General features: G+C 42.6%; 1 protein-coding gene across 1 annotated transcript in view; it reads left to right on the top strand.

Annotated features, from left to right (window-relative positions):
* Positions 1–16,772, top strand: part of LOC126427183 (ankyrin repeat and protein kinase domain-containing protein 1-like) — a 108,880-nt gene extending 92,108 nt beyond the window's left edge. The window contains exon 2 of the mRNA XM_050089407.1: positions 16,283–16,772. Coding sequence (XP_049945364.1) covers positions 16,283–16,772 — 490 coding nt within the window. The remainder of the gene's footprint in view (positions 1–16,282) is intronic.
* The last annotated feature ends 1,053 nt before the right edge of the window (positions 16,773–17,825 follow it).

Genomic DNA, 17,825 nt, shown 5'->3' with positions numbered 1-17,825 from the left:
TTTGACTCCCCGCGTCGCCTGCCCCCCACCACGTGCCTTTCCCCCCCTCCCCCCCGCCACCACCACTACCCAACAACACTTCTTACTGTAGACGTATGCTGCTGCTCTGCACAACAGTAAACTTCAATGACTAGGCCACAGTTTCCACTACATCACAATTCCAGTCTTTTCCAACTAGTTCGTTTGAATCAGTTCTTTGACATTTAAATTACATGACAACATTAATATAATAAAAGGTATATAAGACGGAAATGACCGAATTACATTATGGTTACAGAATTTATTATGTGAAAAATTTATTAGGTTCTGCGTTAATGTTTCAAAGCGACTCTTTCGTTTGTAGCTGCCTAAGTATGGCAATGACTACTTTTTAGTGGAATTGTATAATTTTCCATCGCTTTGTAAAGAGTCTTCTAAGATGATATGGTACTGCCATGCGTGGAACTTAATGGAGCACTCATTGTGTTGACCCTGAGTACTGACCGATGCACGCCAGAAAGCGATTTCTGACGTTCATCACCGCTTGCTAAACTTCGCCTGGACTTAATTTAGCGTGGAAGTGTGTTACACCGTGGATGTTGTCTTCGTCAGTCTCCTGTTTTTCACTCTAGACTTTTTAATTTTCCGCGCAGACAAAAATAAGTTGGTGTTACACTTGGAAAATGTAAAGGTGTGTTGTATTTTCCGAACGACGGATCCAGTTGTCTCCAAATGTTCACTAAAGAAGGTGTCTATCTTCGCGCAATGGGCAGGACATCCGCCATGTTGACACCGCGTAGACTGCTTTTCGACCACAGCCGGTATGTCGGTTAGGCCTGTATTACACTATCATATTTCTATTTCAAGGTCGATATGTCAAATATTTATGTCAAAGATATTTGATGGTGTAATAGGGAACTTTGTTCAACCTCGCCTGTCGTCAAACAAAGACGGTAAAATCTGTGCCCTCGCCATAGATTTGATCATAAACGTCGTTCGTCTTCTGTTCACTGCAATGTGAAACGTAACCGCTTCGAGCGCTGGCGTCGCTACAGCTCTTTGTCGTCTCCATATTGTGTTTGAAACATAGCTTCAAAGTATATTTGTTCCTTTGACTCTTTTTAATAATTTTGCTGCGACTAGGGTGCTGGGAGAGCAGGCATCACAGAGCACGCTATTAATTGTGTGTTGATGGGCAGGTGGAATATGCTACAGGCGACTTTGTGTCCACAATCACAGCTACAGCCGTCCACGTCTACATCTGGAAACATCTAGGCAGCTTTTCAGCAAGACCGAACAGAGGATGTGGCCACATTCTAAAATAAAAAAATTCTTTCTTCACTTTCCGTCCTACTTTGTCTATTTTTGAAATCTGGATTGCACAAGGTAAAACGCGCTTCATCTGTTTCGTAAAACTACAAAATTAATATAATTTTGTAGTTGTTGGAACACTAATTCCATTACTTAAATTATACAAAATTAAAAATAGTTTTTATTGGCCGTATATGGCACTAAACATTTATTTATCTTGACATATTCCCCCTCTAGGGCTTTATAAATCACTTCACACGTTTCTGGAATTATTTTGGTTAATGTGCAACGTCGTATTCACTGAGTGCTGTGTTGTAAACCAGAGTAGCTCTCTCCTTTATCAAGGAATTGCAATGTCGCGGTTTGCCTGTCTTCTGCACATATAGCATTCTCAACGGAGTACTCTGTTTTGTAATATGAGAAGGCATTGTACTGAGCAAATACTGAAATACACTCTCATCCATTTGTAAGTAATTTATATATTAAGACATGACTTTCTCCACTTGTAGTTTGTGGTGTGCGTACTGTAAGACCTTCGGTACACGCACCATCAGATTATTTGACTTGTCGCTCTAACGAAGTAGGCGAGTGTCAGCAATATGTCTCGTGGTCTTATCGTGGTGTGTTATCTTCTGCCGTTAGGTCAGACGATAGAAATGCCACTTGCACGCTTAGAGTAGCAGATTGATGGTGACAAACTTTAAACAGAACTTGATTAATTTTCACACACATTTATTAAAATAATAACCAGCATAAAAATTACTTAACTTGGTTCTGGATGCTATTTACAATTGACAATCTGAAATTCCTTTGGTCTTGGTACGTTAATCGTATTCTCACATATCTCTGATACTTGACAAAGTGTCTATTCATTTATCTTCATGGCTATGTACAGGAATATGGTACTCTTATTAGGTGCAGACTGAAACTTGACTACAGACTAATGCAGACTGACTAATCGGAGGTCTGTACACTCGTTATAATACCTCGCGCGTTCAGGTATCACTGCACGAGTGTGATCCGCGAGGAGACAAGGTTCTACGTTAGCAGCAATCTCATCGGCTGCGTTACATATTAGTACGCGGTTCGGCGGAAGCAGAATTTGGTCCGGCTCTAAGACAGCGCCATCTGTTGGTAGCACCGTTACAATCAGCCACTTTCTCAGAGTGCTGTGCTGTGAGTGCCACTCCGTACTGCTCACAGGCGTGGCGGAAGAAAAATTCACGAGTTGGGGCTACCTTCTGATTAAAAACAAAGTAAGGTATTATTACCGCAGAGTGAAGTATTAGTAAGCATGCGTCTGAGGTGATGGGACGTACTTTTGTATTTTGGGCAAACAATTTAATTTCGGCTTTGTTAACGTGAAAATTTAAAAGACTGTGTGAGATACTAAAATGTGACAAAATAACGTAACGTAAAAGCAAAAACTCTGCAACAACAGTCTTCAAAATTGTTTACTTCAGTTCAACCATGAGGACCTGCAATGTCAGAGTTTCACTTTTAAGAGTCAGACCCCCTAGAAACTGGAAGAACTGGAGTCAACCCTACAAGAAAAGATAAGTAAACTAAAGCGTTTATTGCAATCTCGCTCTCCTCAAATCCTCAGAAAAGACTTTGCACAATGTGGACAGCAGCTGCAACTAGGAAGGAGGTGGTAGATTACAGGATATCTAAAGTCACTAGTGAATGAGGTCCCAGTGGAAACGGAGATGGAATTAGAATGAGATTTTCACTCTGCAGCGGAGTGTGCGCTGATATGAAACTTCCTGGCAGATTAAAACTGTGTGCCGGACAGAGACTCGAGTCTCGGTCCGGCACACGGAGATGGAATTAGTTACCAGAATTGTAGCTGCCTGTGTTATGATTCGAAACACACCGGGGATATTTGTCAGGGTGCGTCAGAATCTTGTTTGCCCATGTCATGCGTGCAGTGAGGTTGATGGCCGTCAGTTTCAGCACATTTTGTAAGATACAGCAGAAACGGTACTTTTAATATGTCGGTGATGGTATTTGTAGTTAACTGTAACTAACGTAAACAACAAAGTACTCTCTAATGTGATTTTATTCCTGTTATCTCCTTAAGCTGGCTTCTCTGACCCGAGGTTCCCTGCCACACAAATTGTTCAGTGGAGCATCCTCTGCGCCCTGTCAAATTTTTTCACGCTTTAAAAGTTCTCAGTGACAATATTACTAAAAACGTAATGCTTGGAATATATAGGGTGCTCAAAAACTGGGTAAGTTAATACAACATTTCTCTCTTGTCATATATTACAAACAGTGGTCAAAACTTGGACAACGAAAGTTTGTATAAACTAGAAGCATAAACTCCTTGCTTGAGGATATCGGCTGTCCAAATTTTCTATACACCTGTGATCGAATAAGTCAGTAATGTATTTTCGCCAGCGACGGAAAGTTTCATAAACAGAAAGAAAAACACGCACAATTATAGGTCATGGTTCCTGTAAAATTTTCGAGAAACTGTCTTCAATTGGAGAGAATACTATTATTTCCAGGCGAGACTTTTCCCTTCCACACAAAAGGGTTTATTCTTAATTTCTCTCGCACAGTTGGCAAACACACCTCGCAACCGTTAAGTCGGTTTTTGTAGTCTCGTCTCTGGCTGCCTGGTTAGTTGTCTTCATAAAGCATATTATCTCCTACACCGTAAGTGATCGACAAATGGACTCCTTACAGGTCCTTGGATCGCTATTCTACGTATGGTTTCAAAAGTTACAATCCTAATTCACACAGATTTAGTCCCCTGGCCTTCGATTTCCCTTCACTCAGCTGAGGCACATCCTTCTGGAACTTTGTGTGAGACTTGACTGCAGCCATATGAAGCAGAGTGCAGAACCACCTCCTCCTCTCCCTGTTTGTAGAGTGTGTCCGGGGCAGCCGCTCTACAGCATCCACTCCTGCCTTAGTGCAATTGCAGGTATGTGTGGGTCAGCTTCTATTCCTCGCAGCAAATTTTTCTTCAGTTTTTCCTGTGTGACGCTGGAGACATCTGTTACTGGAGGCTTCTTTGCCGATGAATCTGCGAATGCAAACTTGGAGGAATACACCTCTCTGCTCTCTGTCGTCTTAAGTTCTTGCGCTGTGGGTTCACTGCAGGATTTGAAAGTCCTAACTGAGGTAAGCTTGCAATCTTCTTGAAGCTTGTCCGCCTGTTTCCCAGAAGTGTACAAGTAGTGAGTTGTGACGCTGTAACCTGTATTCTTTATTGGCTCCATCAGCTTCTTCGCAATCTCAAAAGCACCTCTGAAGCAGGTCTGCTGTCTATTCCAGCGTACACTTTCACTTTATTTTCAACTCTGTCGCACTTTCTTTGCATTTGCTTGTCTTGGTGGTCGTCATTTCCCTACATGTCTTCATCTCGCCTTGTCTTTTTGGAGTGGACACTTTAATGTGTTGCAGACTGGATGGCTCATGCTCTTTTATTATTGTTATCAACGATCCGAGACTACATGCTCTACGGTTTTAATACCTTCCTCCACTTTCCCTTGTGGTGTATGTTTTCCACGTTTTTTGTTCGTTCCATTCGTTTTCGTTTAGGTGTGGTGTTGGATGCTTTTGTTCCATAACTTTTGCCTGCGTCAGGGAAAGGGGACTGATGACCCTGTAATTCTGGTGCCTTTATACCCCAAACCAAGCAGTCTCTAACTGGAAATATGTGCGAAATGGGCATTAAACGCCAAAGTCCGGTCCTAATAGAGCTCCAGTACATAAATCCACACTTTCTGACGTCCACTCAGTGAACTGGGTCCTGCGTTACAGTAGTAGTGTTGCAGAGGCGGCACAACACATCACTGGAATCTGTGAGATGCTGAATCATAAAACTCTCAACAGACGCAAGTTTGCGAGTTCCATAGGACCGGCTTGAAGAACGAGTGGTCTGTGACTGAGACAGAAACAATTTGCTATGTTTCTCATTTTTTGCTCATGGGTGAATTACGCATGTGGAAAACAAGGAGTAAAATTGTACAGGATTAAAGCAACGTCTGTTTAACTCTTAAGGTGTGTGTGTGTGTGTGTGTGTGTGTGTGTGTGTGTGTGTGTGTGTGTGTGTGTGTTTGTTTGTTTGTATATACAGTGTGCAGTTAGCACTCCAATGACTGTTTGGCAATAATTTCAATGAAATACTCCAGCTGCTGTGTTCCTCTGGTTCTTTTCCTCTTGACAGATTCATCTATTATCATGAGACCGTTACGGCTCAGAAAATTAGTGAATTAGCATTCCTCCTCAGATTCTGTTTCCTCTTCAGCTGTAGGAGGTGGTTACGAGGTCGATGTTCTAAACTACAAGCAGAAAGACGTACAGTTGAGTGGGTAAAATTCACACATGTTCATTCACAGTGTTCTTGTAGTCAAGTTGGCAAAATTACCAACATAAACTACTTACCATTCCCTGCCAAGCTAACAGTTGTTCATTTAACTGAACAAATCTGCTCAATGACGGCCTCATAGCTTCTTGTTCACTGATAATACGGTGCAGGTATGGCCACGCTGCCTCTGTGAGGCTCCGACGGCAGTCTTCCAGTCTTGGTCATACCTCACCCCCCCCCCCCCCCCCCCCTACCCAGTTCTCCGCGAGCGTCAATGTTAAAACAGCTGCGGATGAACACTTTGGGCTGTGTTGAGGGCGTGGCCAGTAGTGGCGACGTCCGTCAGCAAATGTGTGGCTCCCGTTGTCGTCCAGTCTGGAGGAACTCGGCTGTTGCTGGACCAGTGTGATGGCAGCGTGGTGTGGTGTGTGGTCAGCGTAAACATCACCAGTCCTACACACTTTTCCTTTTTTTTATGATCCAAAGTGAGTTTCTGAAAATGTGGCTTCGTCTTTCTGAGGAAATAATGTTACTATATCCGCTGGATGGACGCCTAGCTTAAATGTTCCGTAATTTTTCCCTTTTTAAGTCATTCTTCTTTCTGTGGATGCATATTGAAATTTTTCTTTCAGGAGTCGTGGACAGTTTTCCTCATCCACTTATATAACGCATAAGAGACTATAGCTGGTGTCCGCCCCGGTAGTTGAGTGGTCAGCGCGACGGAATGCCATGCCAAGGGGCCTGGGTTCGATTTCCGGATGGGTCGGGAGTTTTCTCCGCTGAGGGATGGGGTGTTGTGTTGCCTTCATCATCATCGCATCCCCATCAACACACAAGTCCCCAGAGTGGAGCCAACTCAAAAGACTTGTACCAGGCGACTGGTCTACCCGACAGGGGGCCCTAGCCACACGACATTTGGTTTTGACTGTTATCAGTACGATCTGCACCGCTGTGGTACCGTCACTTCAGCTACAAAATGATAGTATACGTGTTAGTTGAGGGGAAAAGATATTGTCTACGGCTGGCTCCACCATATTGTGGTGTGCGTGGTTGCTGCATGTTGTCCTGTTGAACAATTTGAGAAATGTTGAGAATGAGTTACGGGCTGCGTAGGCTCGCTTCTAGTGTCAGGGAGAGAGTATGATTGCACTGAATGTGTAACACTCTACGTCAAAAGAGATGAATGTCCAATACTCCTAGTGTATTGGAATAGTGTAATAGGGGTCAGACAAACACCCATTTATGAGACCATTTGGGGTGCTTGGCAGGAATGAGAGAGGAGAAAGAAACCAATAATTTGCCATAAAATTTCTGCTAGTATCAAGGAATATACTCGTCAACCACCAAACAGAAACAAATGTCAGCAGAGCCTCAGCTTGTCAGGGTGTGGACCACTGTTGTTTACTGTAACAGCCATTCCCAGTAACCACATACGTGCAAAGCAGAAACTCTGCGTGCTATAGATAACGATTGTCTGTTCGAGCAAACGATTTAGAGTGCCGTGAGCATCCAAGTCCACAATAATTTGTGGTATGCATTCCTGTCTCTGTCTTGCCCAACAGTTTTTACCCTCTAACCTATCTCTAGTACTATGGCAGTTATTCCCTGATGCCTTCACTTATAACCTATTACACTGACCCTTGTACTGGTCACAGTTTTCCTAATATCGCTATCTTCACCTATTCTGCAGAGATGTGCCAGAGTTCCTCTGTTAAGTATTCACCTAATTTGAACATCCTTGAATAGCATCACAGTTACAATGTTCAGATTCCCCTCTTGTTTTTCCTGTAATTTATGATCCATTTTCATACAGAACTGTGCTCCAACCATACATTCAGATATATCTTCCGCAAATTAAGACCTGTCTTTGGTATCAGTAACTTTGTTCTGTGCAGAATCTCCTGTTTTCTGTGCTACATTACTCCTTATGACAATCAATATATGTCCCTCAGCATAAATGGCCCTCACAGGTAGTAGAATCGCTACACTTTGTCTACTTTGTGCTCCTTAATTCTGATGTAAACTTTGCCACCAATGTTGTTTCTGCCGCTCGCCAATACTTTCCTCTTTCTTCTATTCGCTAGTCCCAATTCAGTGCTCATTCGACTGTTTATTACATTCACCAACTCTGGTGACTCTTTCTCACCTTCAGTGAACACAGAAATATCACGACTGAATTTCATTAACGAAATCATTTTCACCCTCAGTTTTAATTAAATTCCTGGAGATTTCTTCAATTCCTGCAATGATTCTGCAGTGGTGATGATCTGCATCGCTGTCTTTCATAGTCTTTAGTCAGAGTGCCAACTGGATCCTTTACACCAAGTTTAGCGTCCTCAAACTGATCCTCAGCTTTGTCTTCTCTCCTTTTGCATGTTTTTATTATTATTATTGTCAGTAATTTGAATTCATGAGCTGTTCAGCTATCGCACTTGTTGGCCCTTAGTCGCTTTTGTAGTGTCTGGATGGTCTTCCTCCGGCACTCTCTTGTTACGACTCCTGTCTCATGGATTACACAGACAAAAGTGGAAACTCCTTTGATTGCCATCTTCCCCAACGATCATGTAAGTTCCGAAGGAAAGTTAACTAACCATTTTGCTTTGTTTGTGTGTAAGTTTTCCAATTCGGCTTTCATCTCTTCCTCTGTCACGTCGTCTGATACTTCCTCACACTCATAGAGGTCTTTAATGTACTGTGTTCTGCCATCTACTATCTCCTGCACATTGGACAGTGGAATTCCTTTCGAACTCTTCTTGACACCTGTGCATTTAATTTCACTGAAGATTGTTCAGACTTCTCTGCATGCTGAATTTGTCCTTCCTATGTTCATTTTTTCTAATTCTTCTAGCAATGATTCTACTTTTACTTCCCTCAAATTTCGGATTAATTTCATTCCTTAGTGATACATAATTCTGTATTCCTGTCTTGTCCTTTTTCTGTTCGTCAAACAGTTCAAATATTTTTTTCCATTTGCGAAGAGCTCTTCAGAGTTCTTCTCCTTGTACCTACATTTGTCTGTCAAACTGTTGTTATTGGCCTTTTCAGAGATGTCAGCTGTTGTTCACCTGAGCTTCCAGCGATGGTATTCATTATCTCATTATCTAGAGCCTCATAGAAATGAAAATTCCCATTCCATTCCTCAGTACTTCAGTATCCCATTTATTTACACATTGATTCCTCATGACAGTTCTCTTAAAATTCACTTCACTCATCTTTACTAACTTGTGATCTGACTGTACATCTGCTCCTGGGTACACCTTTATATTCAATACCTGATTTTCGAATGTGTGTGTGGTTGTGAAGTACTCCAGCTGGACACGTCTTCGCCAACTATGCCTCTGCCTCCCTCCCTAAGAGCCGATACACAGAAGCAGCCATACGAATGTCCCAGAATAAAGAGTGAAGGCTTGCAGCAAGTCCGCCACCCAGAAGCTTGTGGAACGTTGCAGGAGGGAGCACTTGTAACGGTAACACTGACCACCTTAAACGGCAATTGATGCTAATGGTAAATCTCTGTGAGGAATTTTTGAGAAGTGACTGTGAGATAACCTAATGGGAACAAAACAAACAGACTGGAATTTGTTTCCGCAACAATCCAGTAGAGTATAACCTACAGTAAACAGGTGGGTCAGGAACAGACATTCTCTCAGCACAAAACCAAGTTGTTATAATATGTATTAATATCGGTCACTAGCCTAATTAGGCATTCGTGTGTCAAACAATATAATAAAGCAGAAGGCAGTGATAAGGCTAACATAACCTTCCATCACACACACACACACACACACACACACACACACACACACAAACACACACACACACACACACTTTCTTTATATCTTCGCACACTAAAAAACAGTAGCCCATCCTTGCAGACAAATGTACTACTAACTTGGAAGTCATGTAAGAAATGGTCAGCGAAATAGCAAACGGTAAAATGTGCCTCTCAACAACACGTACCTTAAATGAACTAGATGCAGCAATTTATAGAACCAATCACCAACTGCTATTAGTTTTATGGCGGGGCGGAACATCAAATGATTCTGGTTTAAATCAGGGGGTCTATTAATGAACACACCCTGTAACATCAGGGTCTATTTGCCTGTGCATTAACCAACTTGCATTAGAATAGCTAACATGGTAATTCCCCCACATGAAGGCCCTTAAACTTTCGTGGTTTAAAAAGCATGCTCATTAACAAAAGTACACATGTGTGTATGGGAAGTGGTAAGTATTCTCATCAACAACTGTTAAGTAAAGCACAACGAACTGTAACTCTTTAAATAACAAATATGCTTTGATAAGCAGTCTTTAAACCTACTCAAAATATAGTTGGCTGTGCAAATGCTAACACAATAGTAAAGTGAAATTCAAACACTTTCTCATGAAATGAACCGTGACAGAACTTCGCAATTTTGATCAGAGTGCATAAATGCTACAATTAATAATCTTTATAACTTCAAATCGATATTACTGTTTTTTTTTAACTAACAGCTTCAATATTTTCGGACAAATTTTCAAATAAGGCAAATTATTCAAGAAAATGACTGCAGATTGATTTAACGCTACTAAATCTCTCTATTGAAGAAGAATACCGCAGTGAGAGATCAGTAGTAGCGGCTGTGGCTCGCCAGCTAAATGGTAACGTGGCTGCTCTGTGCGGGGAACGCTGCATTAGTTCTAGGTTCCATACCCAGTAAAAGCCTGAACATTTTGTCTCCTCTTCACGTCATCTGTTACCAAGTTAGAGACTTCCACATCCAAAACCATTAAGGACATCTTAACTTAATCATCTTGAATGTCATCGCAGTTTCAGTTTAGTAGTCCATCGATCTAAAGGTGAAAAATTTAACAAACAATGACCATGTACACTATTTAAAATTATATTTTCCCTATTATACCGACACACATCTCAATTTTTTTGAATACGCAATTCCGTTGATTACTTGTGGCATTGAATAATTCCTTAGCTGTGTTTCTTTCTCCATTTATGGCGGGCGTTCTTGCCCACAGAGTAAAATTCATAATGTATGAGGTAACTGGCTCGTATCAAACTAGTGTGGGTAAAGAGAGATCAGTTATCCAAACTGTTTGTGAATACACACCCTTCGTAGCTGCGGCACTCTCTCCCACGTTTCACTGCGCTGTAATGCCGCTCGATATCGAGAAGGCTTTCTACAGGGTGAGCAACCTGTGCCTTCTGAAAACAATGGACTTTCCCCAGTGTTTTGCCAACATCATTGGTAGAATTTTGAAGAATTGCAGGTCGTCGGCAAATACGAACTTGCATCAGGTGCGAAGATGAGCAACGCTAAATCACGCATCGTGAATGTGGGGCGTGGAATATCTCGGCGAAACACGCGAGACCTCAATGTAGTCAACCATATGCAAATTCTGGGTTTCGACTACAGGTCTGTTATAAACCGTACTACAGCTGCCAACTCTAGGAAAACACTTGCCAGCGTGCCAGCTACTGACAAAGAAGATAGCGTGAGAAAACTTGATGACATACCATGGGCAGACTTTGCAAATATGTACATGGTCTGCAAAGTCAACTGTGTGGCACAGGTTGTACCCATTCCATGTGAAACACCAGCAACATTCCTCTCAGCTTTGGGCCATTGGGCCATTTTGTAACTCGTGGTAATATTTTTAAGATAAAGTTTGACATGTTGACCGTCTCAGCCCGAAATGGGGTGTATGTGAGGGTGGGGGGGTGGGGGGGGGGATTAAATCTCACCGACGTTGGGATAAAGTCACAAGCTCTATTCGTGTGTTGCACATACTAGCTGTGGAAGAAGACACCCTCTGCCCTCATGTCCCACTTAGCAGGCGAAACTACTCCCACTGTCTTGCATCCACCCGTAGATGTATGGCACGTCCCCAATGCCTCTTATCATTTCGAACAATTTCGATTCGAACTCAGTTACACTCAAACCAGAGGTTTTTCCCGTCGAATATAGTAAAACTTAAAAACATGTACGTCGAGTTGATGAGAAGCAAAAGCAGAAACGTGACTGTACAAAAGTGCTCGCACTGCAACTGCAAGGCCATTTGCACCAACATCGGCACCCTTCACCTACCAACAAATGTGAAAACTACTCGGTACAGGAAAGTAGAAACCACAGCGAAACTTCATGCAATGCATCTGGGTGATTGGCCAATTCGGGAGAATTGTGACCTGGCAGACACCGAAGAACACAGGTTTGTGTGCGCCGAAGTGAAGGACATCTGACGAGTTATCAGACATCTGGTAGCCACAGTAAAACGAGCACTGCGCACAATACGTTGCCTTCCAGTTTTTTGAATCCTAGCGACGTCCCATGCCCATTTACAGTGAAGAAATGCTGTAAACTGGCTAAAAGGACAAACAACGTATTACCTCTTAACGGAAGAAAACAAAACGGGCGGACGTTGGATGGCGCGCCGCACGCACGCCAGGCACAAGTGGACCACGGGGCGGCGAAGAACTACGAGAGAAACTTCGCAAAATTTTTTCAGTTAATATAGTTACGTGAAACAGTATGCAAAGCGAATAAAAAAAGACGTAAACACAAGAACAACATAATGAATCGTCCTTAAGCTCTTTTGTCTTAAACGGTATTTTTTACTGGTTAGTTTACTTATTTTTAAGGGAATAGAAATCTTCACTAAAATACGTAGATCAGAAGCACCCTATTTTGTGTTGGAATCTCGGAGCAAAAATTTATCCTCACGACAGAAGTCATGGTACTTTCTTCTACATTTAATTTTACTTTTTTTCCGAATGCCAGAACTACTTTTAACCAAAATAAGGGACTGAAGGTGGCAGGGGTCAAATACAGGGATCGAAAGGCTATATCCAATTTGTACAGAAACCAGATGGCAGTTATAAGAGTCGAGGGCCATGAAAGGAAAGCAGTGGTTGGGAAGGGAGTGAGATAGGGTTGTAGTCTCTCCCCGATGTCATTCAATCTGTATCTTGAGCAAGCAGTAAAGGAAACAAAAAAAAAAAAATATTCGGAGTGCGTATTAGAATCCATGGAGAAGAAATAAAAACTTTAAGGTTCGCCAATGACATTGTAATTCTGTCACAGACAGCAAAGGACCTGGAAGAGCAGCTAAGCGGAATGGACAGTGTCTTCAAAGGAGGATATAAGATGAACATCAACAAAAGCAAAACGAGGATATTGGAATGTAGTCGAATTAAGCCGGGTGATGCTGCGGGAATTAGATTAGGAAATGAGACGCTTAAAGTAGTAATGGAGTTTTGCTATTTGGCGATCAAAATAACTGATGATGGTCGAAGTAGAGTGGATACAAAATGCAGACTGGCAATGGCAAGGAAATCGTTTATGAAGAAGAGAAATTTGTTAACATCAAGTATAGATTTAAGTGTCAGGAAGTCTCTTCTGAAAGTATTTGTATAGAGTGTAGCCATGTATGGAAGTGAAACATGGACGATAAATAGTTTGGACAAGAAGAGAATAGAAGCTTTCGAAATGTGGTGCTACAGAAGGATGTTGAAGATTAGATGGGTAGATCACATAACTAATGAGGAGGTATTGAATAGAATTGGGGAGAAGAGAATTTTGTGGCACAACTTGACTAGAAGAAGGGATCAGATAGTTGGACATATTCTGAGGCATAAAGGGATCACCAATTCAGTATTGGAGGGCAGCACGGAGGGAAAAATCGTAGAGGGATAACAAGAGATGAATACACAAAACAGGTTCAGAAGGATGTAGGTTGCAGTAGGTACTGGGAGATGAAGAAGCTTGCACAGGATAGAGTAGCATGGAGAGCTGCATCAAACCAGTCTCAGGACTGAACACCACCACAACAACAACAAGGGACTGCTGATTTCTTCTGTTCTGCGTTACATTCATCATTACCCCAAGTATCAGGAATCGCAGCACGCAGCTTCCAGCGAGTGGAGTACTCAGATACAGCAGAGGACCAACTTCCCCAACAAGCCTCGGGAACTGATGCATTGGATGACTGAGAAGATACTGCGAAATAAATCGGAAAGCAAAGCCTCGTGGACACGAACTTCAAACCGTTGCTCACAGCTGAGATGATTGTGTGTGGACATGGTCTTCTGGAGGAAGTATTAAAAATAAAAAAAATTTAAAAATCGTACACGAAAATAAAGGATCGCTTCGGTGACAGGTGTGGGGGAGGAGTCATGGCCAGGCCTCCTCGCCCCCGCCTGCCTGCCTGCATGATGCTGACCAGCGCCTTCCCGAACAAGAAAGTCAGAACATCACAAGGAAAGCGGACAGCTGAGACAGCATGGCGGATGGGCCTCTGGGTGCTTCACCTGTGCCCTCTTTATCGCCACCGGCCTGACACTGACGCCCTAAAAAATTAAAAAATAAAGCTTTGGCACGGAAGATATCGTGTAGAGAAAGGGATGGTGTAGTGGTTAAAAAATAAAATGGGAAAAAGTGGTTAAGGTGGCCAGTTTTAGTCTGCACTTAGTGGATTCGAATCCTGTCACTTCCATGAATTTTAATTCGTGCTAAAAGTTATTAGTTAAAGAAGTTCAAATGATTCTAGCTACGTGTGCCGAAGTTCTGTGTTCGTTTCTCACGTCAGGCAATCTTTTTTTATCAAGCCGAAGCAGCATCTCCCCCATCTCTGGTAACCTGGAGGAGAGTCGGTATAGATTGGGCCCTGACAGAGGAGGAAGTCATGCCAGGTCGAAACTCTGTCAGCAGTTACCTTTCTTACGCGGTATTTTTTTTATCAATGAGTCAATCGCCATGCAAAATCACAGGGCACTTGACTCTTACTGTAATTGAGCCTGAGATATGGAAAATATTGGTGCCTCATTCAAATCTCCATTTTCGTCGCGTCTGAGCCCTTTCAGATGATAGATTTCCTTCGTTTCATTGTTTCGTCATGTGTACAAAGTCCACAAGACCTCCACAAGCCACATGTCTGGGTTCGAATCCTGGCCTGTCATTACAAGTTGCAACGTGCGCTCATTAAACTACATGGGACAAATTATTGTTAATGATTCTCTGGGCTTTGTCAACAATAATGATGGGTACTAGTTTAGATTCCCAACTCAGACACGAAAATTTTCGTCATATCATGTCAGGTTCATGCCGCTCCTAGCTCCTCGTGAAAAAGAATTCGATAGTCAACGTGTCTTTGTATATAGTCAACAACGAAGTGTGTAATGTTCGATTCGTAGTCAGCACAGAAATTTTCGTCATGTTATTTAGAATTCAGACGTGTAAATATTTCGCTGCTGTTGAAGTAAGCCAACATGCAACGTCTACACGTGACAAGAAGTGAATGTAGTGGGGTGCAGGGTTCGAATCCTGGTAAAGCAAAAAATTTTCGTCTTGTCATTTCAGTTTATCATCTCGCTACTGGTTAAAAATGACGCTTTCTAATGTTTGATTGTGCTTACTTAACTAAGTCCTGGGTTCGAATCTCTGGTCGACAGAAAACTTTGTCATATGATATATATCTGCCGTTTCATTGTTTCCTCACGTCTGCAAAGTCATCAAAAAATTCACAAGAGGCACATGTTTGGGTTCGAATCCGGGCGTGTCATTTCACACATGAGCACTCTTTCTCACTTGTGAAACCATCGTTATGATGTTTCATGTTATTGCTAACAGGAATAGTAGCTGATGGATTGTATTTGGAGAGCGTACTGCAGAAACAAAATTTTCGTCGTACAATTTCAAGGTGAAAATTCCTTTTCCATTTGTCGTTTATTGCAATAAATTTGCGTTTACAAGTGTAATGGCTGTGTAATCTCTAATTCCATATGTTCTGGTATTTGTATTATCGTAGTATTAATTTCCATCTAGACTGTTAGTCAGACAGAGCAGTTGTCTCTTGTGTTCTCTTGCAGTAACCATGTAGTATAATGAAACGACTGTACCCAAAAGGAGCAGAGGATCTGTGTTATGTGGATTGCCTACAAATCAAGTGAAACACAATTCTGGTCATTCGGGTAGTTTTGAGTATGATAGTACATGTTAGATGAAAGTGCATTTGTTATCAGGCCCACCAAATCTGACACACACACACACACACACAAATTTTTTATGGGGACAGAGTTGCCAGTTTGGTGTTTTTATATATCTGAACAATTCTGTGTGTGTGTGTGTCTGCCCCTCTGTCTGTCAGAAACTTTCAGTACTTGGTGAGTCTTAGTCAAGAAATGGACCGATAATTGGATTGAATTTTTTTTTGGTGGGATATGAGGAGAGTGACTCTTCGAAAACCAGGAGATGGGATTCTTCTTGTGTGATATCTGGTAGTTAAGCTGCAGACAGAGTAGTAGTATTAGATGCAACAAGGCTGTTCTGTAGTGGAGGTGAGCAACTGGTTAGCTACAGCGTACTGAGATCAAAGGAGCTGACTTCCAGGAATGAGTGTGAAAAAATGTGACAACGTAATTCTTTCAGAGATTGTACAATGGAATTTGTAATTAACGTTGAGAGAAGATTTTTATTATGATGGAGGTAGAACAGATTTACTGTAGCTTAATACACAGAGAGTTGCGCACTGTTTTGTATTGCAAGAAGGGGGATACGGTAGGTTTGTTTCAGGACAGATTTGTATTCACTGCAGTTGTGTTGTCTCGTGTGGCAGTTTTACTCATTATGTGTGATGTGTGTTTGTAGCAGAGAGTGGCAATTTGTGTGTTTTGTGCAGGAGGCTCCCCGCAGAGCAGAGAGGCAGGAGGCTGATCCTGGTGACTGAGCAGGGAGCAGTGGGGGAGATGAGGGCGCTGCTCGCCGTGGGTGCCGACGTGGTGGCGAGGGGTGGGGCGAGGGGGTGGACCGCCCTGCACTTCGCAGCATCCAGGGGAGACGTCGAGGCGACACAGCTGCTGGTGGATGCGGGGGCGGCTATGGACGCCAGGATCACCTGGGAGCAGTGGACGCCTCTGCGCGTGGCTGCGGAGAGGGGCAGAGCCGCTGTGGCGCGGCTGCTGTTGCGGGCTAACGCCGACCACAACGTCAGGGATGGCAGTGGGTGGACGCCGCTGCACTTGGCTGCACGCTGTGGCAACGCAGAAGTGGCGGCTGCCCTGCTCGAGGCGGGGGCCGACAGGGATGCAACAACTGGTGACAGTGGGGCCACAGCAGTGGACCTCACCAGGGAGAACAAGGACAGTCGGCTGATGGAGATGCTGTCATGAGGCAGCCAGTCCAACAAACTCTCTTCAAAAAAACTCAAACAACTTCTCCAGTAACAATTTGCATCCTTCTTCAATAAACAATTCAAAAATTCAATCCTACTGTCACTCACTAATTTTCCCCTCCTTGAGTAGCTCACAAAAAACGTCTCGAGTACACTTCTAGACTAAACTTTACAAAAGTCAACAGTTCATTGTGAACAAACACAACTGATCTATAATATCTAATCGCCGAAAAGTATTTCACACCAGCCAACAAGGTGCTACATCAGACTATTCTAATTTGCAACATACTGAGACCATTCCTATATCAGTTCTATCACCAGAATTTTTGCTTCTGATATCAGAAGCAATTTACATCAATTTACTTCAGCATTTTCAACAAATATTGTACTCTACCGTACCTGCTGCATTTAATAACAATGGGATATTAGTAGCAATATTCACACTACATCACGTTCCCATCATCTGGAACTATACAGTCAGTCCACATTTAACTAAACACAATCAGAGCACAACCTCACACCTCTCAGTTCCCACACAGCTGTAACGCTGCTCTTGCAAAACACGCCACCACCTACCAGACGACGTGGACCTTTACTCTGACTTTAGAGAGTAATGCAGTTGATTTACCCACTCTCTCTTCCACATTCCTCTCCTGTCGGTATGCCCTGCACTTGTAGACCACTTCATTTATGAAGACACAATAGATCCATTTTGATTGTAACGGAAAGCAGTCACCAGATACAGGAAATTAGTTGGAAAGCAACGATGCCACATACACTATGTAGAGGAAATCCTGCCCCTATCCTATTTTTGTCTGTACTTTAAATAAAAGATTGCAACACCCAAAGTAATTCTAATTGTATTCGAGACAGAACCCTGAGGCCCAAATTTCAGCACATGAAAGCAATTTCACAATGACGCACACGAATCTCGACACTCATCAGTCACGATGGTGCAGCTGAGATGGCAACGCAAGTCGTGGAACTGCAGGTAATAAAATTACATTTACTTTGATTCATACACCGAGCCAATAAGTATAATTAAGACTGT

Source organism: Schistocerca serialis, chromosome 11 (assembly GCF_023864345.2).
Source record: "Schistocerca serialis cubense isolate TAMUIC-IGC-003099 chromosome 11, iqSchSeri2.2, whole genome shotgun sequence".
Classification (NCBI taxonomy): Eukaryota; Metazoa; Arthropoda; class Insecta; order Orthoptera; family Acrididae; genus Schistocerca; species Schistocerca serialis.
This window is presented reverse-complemented; position numbering and strand designations above follow the sequence as displayed.